The following is an 11,217-nucleotide window of genomic DNA, read 5'->3' as shown; positions in this document are numbered from 1 at the left end:
GGACTGTCCAGATGGAAAATAAAGCACCCAAAAGCAAGGAAGGGTACAGCCGTTGCTTGTCCCGTGAAAGCGGAGCCTACATATGGTAAGCAGTTTACTTAGCATTACAAAAACAATTTTTTGTAAACTCTTTAAGGTCCAAGACCTCAAAGGGATACAAAACAAAATGTGGGCTAAGAAAACAAAAACAGAAGTAACTAAAGTGTAACTTCTAATATCGGCAACAAATTCTTTTCTTTAATATTTGAATCTATATGCTCCAAACCATTGTGAAGCCATATTATCAAGCACAGCGTGCCTAAGGATATCCATCATATATGGGCATGACTGCTCTAAGCCACCTGGTGGTGTCAGTGCAACACAATATCGTGGGTTGATGCAGCCTGGGACCAGACAACCCCCAATGACAGCAAACTTGAAAATGGCCATTGGCCACGCTACTATATAGAGTACATGACAGGCCTCGCTTTATGTATATACATTAAAATTTTACTACAATCTTTCACACGTGTACCAGCATCTAACTTTCAACTTTGTATTTAGAATATAGGCTTGGCCAGCATTTTGGTGACATATTCATCCAACCAATCAAAGTACAACCTTTGTCCGTAACGTTTTGAGACTGATTTATTTTCTTCTCTAGAAATGATTCCTGAAAGGAAATGTTGGTGTGTATGTGCCATCTTTCCAAGCTAACCTGAGCAATTTACATGTAGGAAAATACGTTGTCACTGGTCGTCTGTGCATTCTACTGTGACGAAATGTGGAGATGGACGTCCACCTCGAACAGCGTGCAAACATTAAATTCTGAGTGAAGCTTGGCACGACAGCCACACAGACATATGAGCTCCTTCGTGACGTTTACAGCAACTAGACATTTTCACGGGCGCAAGTTTTCGAGTGGCACAAGAGGTTCATTTCGGGGAAAACATCGGTGGAAGACAACACAAGGCAGGGACGCCCTTCAACCTCACGGACTGAAAACAACGTGGCTCGGATCAGGGAAATCGTACCGCGATGACGGAAGGCTGCACACTGCTCTCAGCGTGATAAAATTTCTCGCCAAGCACAGCATTACTGTACTTCCCCATCTGCCATACTCGCCTGGCCTCTCTCCATGCGATTTTTACCTGTTGCCTCCTGTGAAGAGAGCCCTAAAAGGTAACTGAATTAGGAGCGTGGAGGCCATTCAAGACGCCACGACAAAGGAGCTGACAGCCCTGCCAAAAGAGGCATTTTCCAACTGTTTCCAAGACCTCAAGAAGCGTTGGGAGCTGTGTATAGACTTCAAGGGAGACTATTCTGAAGGGGTGTTGCACAAATGCTTTCAATGTTAAACGCATTTTTTTAATGGACTCATTCTCGGAACATTACGGACAAAGGTTGTATTCAATTTCAGCCACCAAGTTCTATTGTAGGCGTTTCCAAGAAAACCTAAAATATGGGTGTGTATGGGCATAAACAAAGCAGTATCTCCTATACCCTCTTTAGTACGCTTCAGCACGCTCTTTTTGTATAACCGGTTAGTGTCAGGAATGTTGGCATTAATAATGCTGATGTTATTATATGCACGCTTGTTGTTTTCCAGATTATGTTGGCCTGCTTCTGAAGGAGACAGTCCATTGCTGTGAACAGTGGCCGTCTTTCAAGGCAGCTTTTGCGGAAAACCTTTCGACTGCCCCACCCCCCATGAGTCGCTCTTTCCCGAGGCCCTCTAAGAATGAACTCGTGGCAGCAAGAAGGTCTAGGTTTGCCAGTAGCATGGGGAGCACCACTGTCTAGTACAGGTGCGTATTCCCTAAAATTATGAAATCAGTGTTGAAGGATAGGCCCATTACTTTCAAAACAAGTTGTAGTCTGGTCGCATGTTAATACGCATGAATTTATGCAGGGCGTGTTGCTGGGCTAGTTGTTTTTTGATCAGACATCGTGGATTCACAACGCTTGCATACGAGGACACAGAGCGGACATGCAAAACTGTGCAGCTGTCTGTGTGTCCTCTCTTTGTCCCCGGCTATAAGTGCTGTGATTCCATGATGTCTGCCATGAAGCATGGCAGAGGTTGAAGTGTAGGTCGTCACACACTCAGACAAAAAAAAAGAAATACTCTCCATCTCTCAAAAGCATAGGTTGGGATAGAGTGCGAAAATGCAATCAATCTGTCCCTACCTATGCCTTGTACGCAACATCAGCACATTAAAAATAATAACATGATAACAAAGTGGATGCAGATGAAACTTTATAAAAATATTATTCAGAAATGGATGGATACAAGTATAGGATTTTTAAAAGCAACCCTTTCACAAAAATAATGAACACCTAGGGGGTGCTACTTCTTTCAAATGCTCCCATCTGCAGCGAAACTTTTCTCACTTTGAAGTCTCTTGTCCCAAAGGTGCATTCCCGTCTTCCATACTTTTTGAATTGCATAATACAGTGATGTGCGGTTAATATGGACACTTTTGTTTCCAGAAAAAATTATTTAAAATATGAGTGGTCAAAAATAACGAATGAAGGTCAAAACTCAGCTACTCAGCCAGAGTACCCTTGTTCGAACCTGACCGTGGCGGCTGCATTTCGATGGAGGTGAAACACAAAAGGCGTCAGTGTGCTGTGTGATGTCAGTGCACGTTAAAGATCCCCAGGTGGCCAAATTATTCTGGCGCCCGCCACTAAGGCACCTCTTTCTGTCTTTCTTCTGTCAGTTCCTCCTCTAACCGTTCCCTTACTGCATGGTTGGACACCTAGACATGAGACACTGCGCCATTTCCTTTCCCAACAACCAATTTTCGACTGCATATTATACCCAATGAGCAAGGTCCCAGAGGACCAAAGCAATGTCTGCAAAACTGAGACAAAATGTATCTTCTTTTGCTTTTGGTTTCCAAATAAGCTGTCCATAGTCTACGCAGAGAGTTTATATATCACCAAGGCAGAATGGAATGGGAGGGGATCAGTCCTTGAAAATTGTCCTTATAGCAAGGTGTCCATGTTAACAAGACATGACTGCAAGTTCACAAGCATTGCTGAACAAACTTCTAGAGCCCTTGTGCATACTGGAAACCAGTGTAACCTTCCGATGGAAATCTCTCCCTTATTTGGCATACAGCACAAGCAGGGAGGACCTTCCGGTGATGTCTGCCCAGGCGTCCCCAAAGCCAGTGTGCAAGCTGGCTGTAGCTGATGTAGCGGTACCTCCTGTTGACAAGAGAAAAACAAGAGTTACTATTTTTTTCAGCATAGCAAAATGAAAGTTCAGTTTCAGGCTTTTACAATGCTGAAAGCTAATCATGTTATCAGTGTCTGTACAGTTAGTTCCAACGTCATTGTTTGCAAGTTAGATCATGTGATTGTCACTGTGTGTTCTTCCTGGCAGCATTGTGAACTCTGAATTCTATTGCAACATTTTGAAGTTATTGACAGAGAATGGTAGACAACAAAAATGCAACAGTGGCATGACCCCAATTTCGTGGCAGCATTGAAACTTTTTATTCATGGTACCACGGTTCTCCACAGGCAGCACAGGCAAATGTTGCTGAACTACTATATTGGCGCGTGCTCATGGGAGCGCGCCGACGATGAAGACGAAGTGTGCGTGTGCCAGTGGACAAAGACGAAGTGTGTGTGTGGTTCAGACAGCCATCTTGTGAGTTCCCTGCTGTGCGTTGGACTTCGCTGAGACTGTGATCTGTGCCGGTCCTGTCTTCGTTACATTTTTGGTGGAGGTGCTGGGTACTTTCCAACATCTACGTGCCCCGAAGGCTCTCAATGAACACGGATTTGACTCCGATTCATCGCAGTACGAGCCGCCGAATCCAAGGTCAGTCACCAGAGTACGGTCCGTTATCCCCTAGGACCAGGGCTCCAGCTGCGACGCGCAGGACTGACGCGGCACCTATGGCTAGCAACGGAGACGCGGCAGCTATGGCTGACAACGGGAACTCAGCTGCTCATTTCCTGGTCCTCCAGCCGCGAACGCCGCCGACCTTCCATGGCGAAGTGTTTGAGGACGCGGAGGACTGGCTTGACCAGTTCGAGCGCTTTGCCAGGTACAACGGCTGGGATGCGGAGCGGAAGCTGCACAATGTTTACTTCGCTCTTGACGACTCGGCGCGGACGTGGTACGAGAACCACGAGACAACGTTTCCTTCTTGGGAACGGTTCCGTAGCCAGTTGCTGGCGACCTACGTCAACACCGACCGTCGGGAACGAGCTGAGTCGGCGCTGCAGTCAAGGAACCAGCGACCCAATGAGAGCGTCGCAATGTATTATGAGGACATGACACGACTGTTCAGAAGGGCGGATCCAAGAAAGTGCGCCACCTGATGCGCGGGATAAAAGAACTGTTTGCTGGGCTTGTGCGAAACCCACCTAACACCACTTCGGAGTTTCTATCGGAGGCCACTACCGTCGAAAAGACCCTGCAACAACGCGCCCGCTATTACAATCGCGCCGTGAACATCGTATCAACTGCCGACTTTGCCCCAGCCTCCAGCGACTCCGCTGACACCCTTCGGGAGCTGGTTCGATCTATTGTCAAAGAAGAGCTGCACAAAATGCACCTCTCTGCCCAGTCGCAGCAGCAGTGTCCATCGTTAGCACAAATTATCCGAGAGGAAGTGCAGCAGGTGGTTCCTGAACCTGTTGCCCCTGCTGCCCTTACACCGACGCCCCCGCGCCAGACGTACGCGTCGGTACTCCGACAGAACTGCGACCTCGCCCCTTGGAGCACCAGCCCATCTGCATCTGCTTTCCAGCCGCGGCCCCCGCCTGTCCCTGTGTTGTCCGAAGCCAGGCTGCGGAAGACGGACGTGTGGCGGGCACCTGACCAGCGGCCCCTTTGCTACCACTGCGGTGAGGCTGGCCATATCTTGCGGTGGTGCCCTTATCGTCGAGCTGGAATTCGCGGATTTCATCCGCGAGTCCCCTATCCGCCCAATGGCGAACGGTCCCGCGAAATTGAGGAGCACCTGTCAACGCGCCGGGATCATACTCACACTGATTTCCCTCGCCCTGACTACCGCCCACCAACCTCTACCCGCTATCGTTCGCCGAGTCCCCGTCCTCCGACAAGCCGTTTCAGCCGCTCACTGAGTCCTCGCCGGGGAAACTAGACCCAGCGGCCTGCGGAGGTAAGGCCGCTGACGAGCGAACAGCCGAACATCCTCCATCGCGTTCCCGACCAGACGACGGCTATCAAACGAGGACACGTGACGATCACAAAGGATGTGCAGCTTCGAACTTACCGGTCGATATCGACGATTTAGCGGTTACGGCATTGGTTGATACGGGAGCGGACTATTCGGTTATGAGCAACGAGCTAGCAAAAGAACTGAGGAAAGTTTTAACCGCGTGGACTGGGCCTCAGATTCGCACAGCTGGTGGGCACCCAATTACCCCTGTTAGCCGGTGTACGGGGAGAGTTACAATCGACGGATTTATTTACGTTTGTGACTTTGTTGTCCTACCTCACTGTTCGCGCGATGTCATTCTCGGCCTGGACTTTTTACAAGCTAACGGCGCCGTTATCAATTTACAAGAGCCGCGCGTGACGTTTTCGCCGACGCAAGCAATTGAAATAGCCGACCCAGACGACTCCAGGATACCCGCCCTGCGTATTGCTGCTGATGACGTGATGGTGCCTCCGCGGTGCAGCATGATGGTCCCCGTGCAAAGTGACTCGCCCGGTGATCGAGACGTTATGGCAGAGAGAAACGTCAGCCTTCTACTCGAGAAAGGGATCTGCGCTGCAAGAGGGCTTGTTCGCTTACAGGATCGCTCTGCGACACTCTTGATCACCAACTTCGGAACAGAGTTCCAGCCTATTGCGAAAGGAACGGCCGTCGCATACGTTACCGACTTCGTTGAGCCCGCAGAAATATGTGCTCTGGGGCTACCGTCGCCGGACGGACGCGATGCAGCAACCGTTCTGTCTACCGTGGACATTAATCCCGGCTTGTCGGTGGGTCAGAAGCAGCGCTTGTTAGAGCTCCTTCACGATTTCGCAGAGTGCTTCGCCACGACATCAAAGGTAGGGCGCACCCCGGTAGCCAAACACCGCATCATCGTCAACGAGGAGACTAGCCCCATATCCCAACACCCGTACAGAGTGTCGCCGGTGGGACGGGAGGCTATACGATCCCAAGTACAAGAAATGGGACGGCTTGCGAGATGGAGCCTTCGCCTCCAGGAATACGACATCACGGTAGTGTACAAGTCCAGCCGTAAGCACAATGACGCCGATTGCTTGTCACGTGCACCTGCCGACGTTGCTCCGGCCGAAACTGAGGACGACTTCCCGTTTCTTGCTCTCGTCACGTAGTCCAATATGGCCCGGCGTCAACGGGCTGACTCAGAGTTGCGTCTGCTCATCGAGCATCTGGAGGGCCTGAAGACGTTAAGCTGTTCCGCGGCTTTTCGTTCGAGGTTTGGGTTCCTACAGTCTCCGAGATAGCGTCCTTTACAAGAGGAACTTCGCCCATAACACGGAAACCTTTCTTACGGTTGTGCCATCCGAACTCCGTCCAGAAATCTTGCACGCCTGCCACGAAGAGCCATCGGCTGGCCATTTGGGTGTTACGCGGACGTATGCCCGCATTCGTGCGAAGTATTACTGGCCAAAGTTGCTGTCATCAGTCCAGCAATATGTGAGGACCTGCCGTGACTGCCAGCGACGAAAGACACAACCAGTTAAACCCGCAGGGCTTCTCCAGCCCATCCCACCGCCTACAACACCTTTCCAACAAGTGGGCATGGACTTGCTGGGCCCATTCCCATTGTCTTCCTCTGGGAACAAATGGATTGTTGTGGTGACGGACTACTTAACGCGGTACGCCGAGACACAGGCGCTCCCCCACGCTAGTGCTCCAGAAGTGGCTCAGTTTTTTACGACATCAATCGTCTTGCGTCACGGTGCGCCATCAGTCGTCATCACGGACCGTGGAACCGCCTTTACGGCGGCATTAATGCAATCTCTCTTCGAACTCATCCACACCAGTCACCGGAAGACAACAGCCTATCATCCCCAAACAAACGGCTTGACTGAACGCCTCAACCGGACGCTTGCAGTTATGCTTGCTATGTATATCGATGTTGAGCATCGTACGTGGGACGAAGTTCTTCCTTATGCAACCTTCGCCTACAATACGGCAGAACAGGAGACTACCCGTCTTACACCTTTCCAGCTGGTCTACGGACGGTGTGTCACTACCATGCTGGATGCTATGCTACCCGCTGCTCACGACGACGGAGACATCGGCCCCTACGCTGACGTTGACATATTCGTCCAGCGGGCTGAAGAAGCCCGCCAACTCGCGCAAGGTGCCGGATTCGACATCAACAACAACTCGACGCTGGTCGCTACAACCTCCGCCACCGATGCGTTCGGTATGAGCCCGGCGACTCTGTATGGGTATGGACACCTGTGCGCCGCCGAAAAGCTCCTCCGATGCTACTTCGGTCCGTACGAGGTGGTTCGTCGTATAAGTGATGTCACATACGAAGTTTTTCCGCGGGACACAACCTCCTCACCACGTCGGCGCCATCCGACCGAGACTGTCCACGTGGCGCGCATGAAGCCCTACCATGACAGGCTGCAACCCGCCGCTTTACCAGCTTAACAGCTCTCTGTATTCTCTGCCGTCCGCCGTCTATACCGAACATTACCTTTGCTGTCCGTGTTCGTTTCCGGCGTTGGGCCGCCGCCTTGATGGAGGGGGTAATGGCGCGTGCTCATGGGAGCGCGCCGACGATGAAGACGAAGCGTGCGTGTGCCGGTGGACAAAGACGAAGTGTGTGTGTGGTTCGGACAGCCATCTTGTGAGTTCCCTGCTGTGCGCTGGACTTCGCTGAGACTGTGATCTGTGCCGGTCCTGTCTTCGTTACAATATTCATACGAAGTTGCGAGAGCAGGAAAGCATTTATTTACAAGGCCAAAGCGGGGATTGGGCACGTCACTGAACAGTCAGTGGCGAGCACCATAGCTCATTTTTGCGCCCACCGAGTCTGTCGTCATTTTCTCACTGCACTATAGCGCGGCTTAGCATTTCGCCCCAGGTCAGTTGAAGCTTGTCCTCAAGCAATTTAGACAGCATTGTGATGGCAGCATTTGAGGGAGGCTATGTGAGTCCATTCGGCCAGTCCATTCGGCCTTAGACACGCACCAAGGCTTCTGTCTGATGGGCAGAGCAGTACCAGTGTTAATCTATAGTGTTGCATGCCATAAATTGGCAGCGGAGAGGAAGTGGCTGGCTGAGCAAAATCAAACATTGACACATACTGGCTAAGAACAGCCTTTAATGCAAGCAGTTCGGACGACAAAAGCGACTTGTTAATCATGCGATCGATATTGACGGTGAAGTCTGTGGCTCGACTGGAATGCTCACACTTAGATATGGATCTGATAGTATGAATGTCATAAGCATCAAATCAAGCGAGTTTAAGCCCCAACAGGATCAGAACAGGTTCTGATGAGGCATTCACTGTCCACACTTGTGCGCAACCGTCATCTACGATAAGAACGACCTGTGGCACGAGAACATTCTGTTTCGCAGTGTTGTTCACATCTGGCTCAAAAAGCAAGGCTCAAAGCACTTTTTGTGCGGTGTTCAATGCAAAGCTATTTGTGTAATTAAATAATTCTGTTTGATTTTGTGATACCACCTCTTCTGTCACGCTGGTCGGCCCTACCACTTTACAACTTTAGAGCTGGTGGGTGGAGCTGCGGAACAGCTGGGAGTTTCAAAGAGGTATGCCTTGCACCGTCAGCACATGCAAGATGCCAGTGTCGACACGTTTAAGACAGCTTTACTGTGTGACTGCTGAAGATGCGGATTTTATATACCATGCTGTGGCACATGCATCCACACATTAGTAGAAGTGATGATGGATGCAATGAAGTCTATCAGCAAATTCTTTTTAATTGAAACGATTTGTATGGCACACTATAGAATGTTACCACCTCATGCACGTTGCCAAAAAATGATGGCAATGAGGACAGCGTTGGAATGGTGATTGTTCTGGCAGTCAGTGGGGCTAGGTTACTTTGCTATGAAATTCCATTTTGTACAGTCTCCTGCGAAATAAAGGATTGATTGTTTTGTACTGATTTTACTGCAGTTCTCACAATCCTTTCCATTGCAATCGGCTTCTCTAGTGCTGCACCTGTTAAAGATGTAAACTCAGCCAATAAAACAGAAATGTGTCTGGCCAGCATCCTTACAACTATGTGCATGATCTTCAACTGCATTATCCAAGTTCACACATGCCAGAAGACACATCTCATCTGCTTGCCCGTTTACTCGAGAATATTTTACCGCCTGAGTAGCAAAACATCGTGATCGTCCACGCATATGAAAAAAGACCACCGATGTTGTGTTCGCACTCGCGTGCCGCGATGTGTATACACACCGTGGCACCTAGTGCAAACACATCGGCGCATTTACGCATTTTCCTAGGGAGCGATGTCATCCCAGAAGTTATCGCTAGGTTGAAGTCTTTGATGAGCACTGGCTCCCCGTTTGATTACAGCGCTTCGCATGTGAGAAAAGAGCAAAGAAAGGCGGTCGCTTGTTCATGCTGCGTCTCCCTTTGAGCATTGTTCTTACCCTGTGTGCTCGACGCGTAGCCCATGATCCAAAAGCATTTGCAGTGCCACCGTAAGCACCACCTCGTCGAGGCACAGGGTGTAAAAGTGGGGGTGCTCCGTGATGCACCCGGACGGCTGCTTCACAGTCGCTGCAGGGATCTCGCGGCAGCAGGTGCTCTCGAGTGCAGTGGGCATCGACACGCACCGCCCGCAGAAACACCTATTCGAATGCTTCAGTTAGCGATTGCACTCTCTCGAAAACTGCTCAACGTAAGCAACAAGATTCGGACATACCAGTGTGTATTCCCGACACGACCGGGTTCGAGAGGCTCACGGTCGGGGCTTCCGAAAGTAGCGGTTGTGCCGCGGGCTACGACCGCTAGTTGCTGGCCGCACGCTCCGTCTTCGCAGCCATTGTCACTGCCACCGCTGTCGTCCTCTGACGACGGCTGATCTGGCATCCGCAAAGGTGTGTCGCCGTACGGCTCAAACCCCAACAGCCGACTCCTTTCCAGCAAGCGACGCTGCAGCTCGGGAAGATCAGCCATTTTTAAATAACCTTCGGCGCGTGATGCAGCGTGACGTCATTTTGACGCCACTTTTGAGTACATATAGTGCTCTGACCTCGGTCAACTATGGGCCAGCAGGCCTCGCTAAGCCGCCATGTTGTGTCGGCGACAGAAGCCTCGGATTGGCTACTTATGATGACGTTTCCTGCAGAGTTGAGGAGCACGCGTGCCGGGAAATCGAAATTAACTTTTTTTCGCTATTCGATCAACCCGGACGATGAAACGAATCACTGTACGCTATAGAATGAAGGGTCAGAATTCCAAATATACACGTCGTCCAAAATTTTCGGAAAACACTTCACGACCCCTTTAAGATGCTCTGTGTCCTTGCCTTTGTGCAGGGCAGCAACGGCGTCTTTTTTGCAGTGCTCCACTGCATAAGAGAAAAGCATCCAAAAAAATGATGACTAGCTTGGCTGGCATTTTCTCTTGATCTCTAAATGCATCATATGGTCAGCCGCTGTGGTGGCAGATTGGTTACGGCGCTCGCCTGCTGGAACAAAAGACGTGAGTTCGATCCCGGCTGCGGCGGTCGATTTTCGATGGAGGCGAAATTCTAGAGGCCCGTGTATTGTGCGATGTCAGTGCACGTTAAAGAACCCCAGGTCGTCGAAATTTCCGGAGCCCTTCACTATGGCGTGTCTCATAGCCTGAGTCGCTTTGGGACGTTAAACACCCATAAACCAAACCAAGCATAATATGGTCAGAATTTGGCAAAATAATAAACATGTATACTGGGGAATCGTTTCAAAAAATTATCTAGGATTTGTACTGTGAATAAAAATAGCACAACACGCTTAATTTTTGGTTTTGTGATACTGCAGATTATTTTTTTTTTTTATTCGAGAAGTGTGTCATGAGGCATAAGTTGAAAAGGAAAGGGGGGAAGGAATGCACGGGATTGAAAGTTAAAAGAAGGAGTGAAGAACCGTTGCGCTGAGGTATTCGCAGAGGTTGTTAATGAAACGGTTGTCCATTGTCCACTTCACGAAGTCACTTTCGCGGTTCCACCGCAGGCCCACCTCCCTGAGGAGCCGTTTTCTGATAGCAGCCGTCGCTGGG

The 11,217-nt window shown here is 50.1% G+C and overlaps 1 protein-coding gene across 1 annotated transcript; it reads right to left on the bottom strand.

Moving 5' to 3' along the window:
- Positions 1 to 2,222: 2,222 nt before the first annotated feature.
- On the bottom strand, positions 2,223 to 10,134 carry LOC144121777 (uncharacterized). The gene is made up of 3 exons (XM_077655173.1): positions 9,881 to 10,134; positions 9,606 to 9,806; positions 2,223 to 3,198 (listed from the first exon to the last, which is right to left on the bottom strand). The coding sequence occupies exons 1-3, from the start codon at positions 10,132 to 10,134 to the stop codon at positions 3,039 to 3,041; spliced, it is 615 nt and encodes a 204-aa protein (XP_077511299.1). The 3' UTR covers positions 2,223 to 3,038.
- Positions 10,135 to 11,217: the final 1,083 nt, after the last annotated feature.

The sequence above is a fragment of the Amblyomma americanum genome, chromosome 2 (genome assembly GCF_052857255.1).
Source record: "Amblyomma americanum isolate KBUSLIRL-KWMA chromosome 2, ASM5285725v1, whole genome shotgun sequence".
Classification (NCBI taxonomy): Eukaryota; Metazoa; Arthropoda; class Arachnida; order Ixodida; family Ixodidae; genus Amblyomma; species Amblyomma americanum.
The sequence above is the reverse complement of the archived record's forward strand: the minus strand, read 5'-3'. Positions and strand labels throughout refer to the sequence as shown.

Coding starts and splice junctions, on each gene's coding strand:
- LOC144121777 (XM_077655173.1), bottom strand. CDS start 10,134: ATGGCTGATCTTCCCGAGCTGCAGCGTCGCTTGCTGGAAAGGAGTCGG. Junction 9,807..9,880: donor CGTGTCGGGAATACACACTG/GTATGTCCGAAT, acceptor GCATTCGAATAG/GTGTTTCTGCGGGCGGTGCG. Junction 3,199..9,605: donor CTACGCGTCGAGCACACAGG/GTAAGAACAATG, acceptor TCTTGTCAACAG/GAGGTACCGCTACATCAGCT.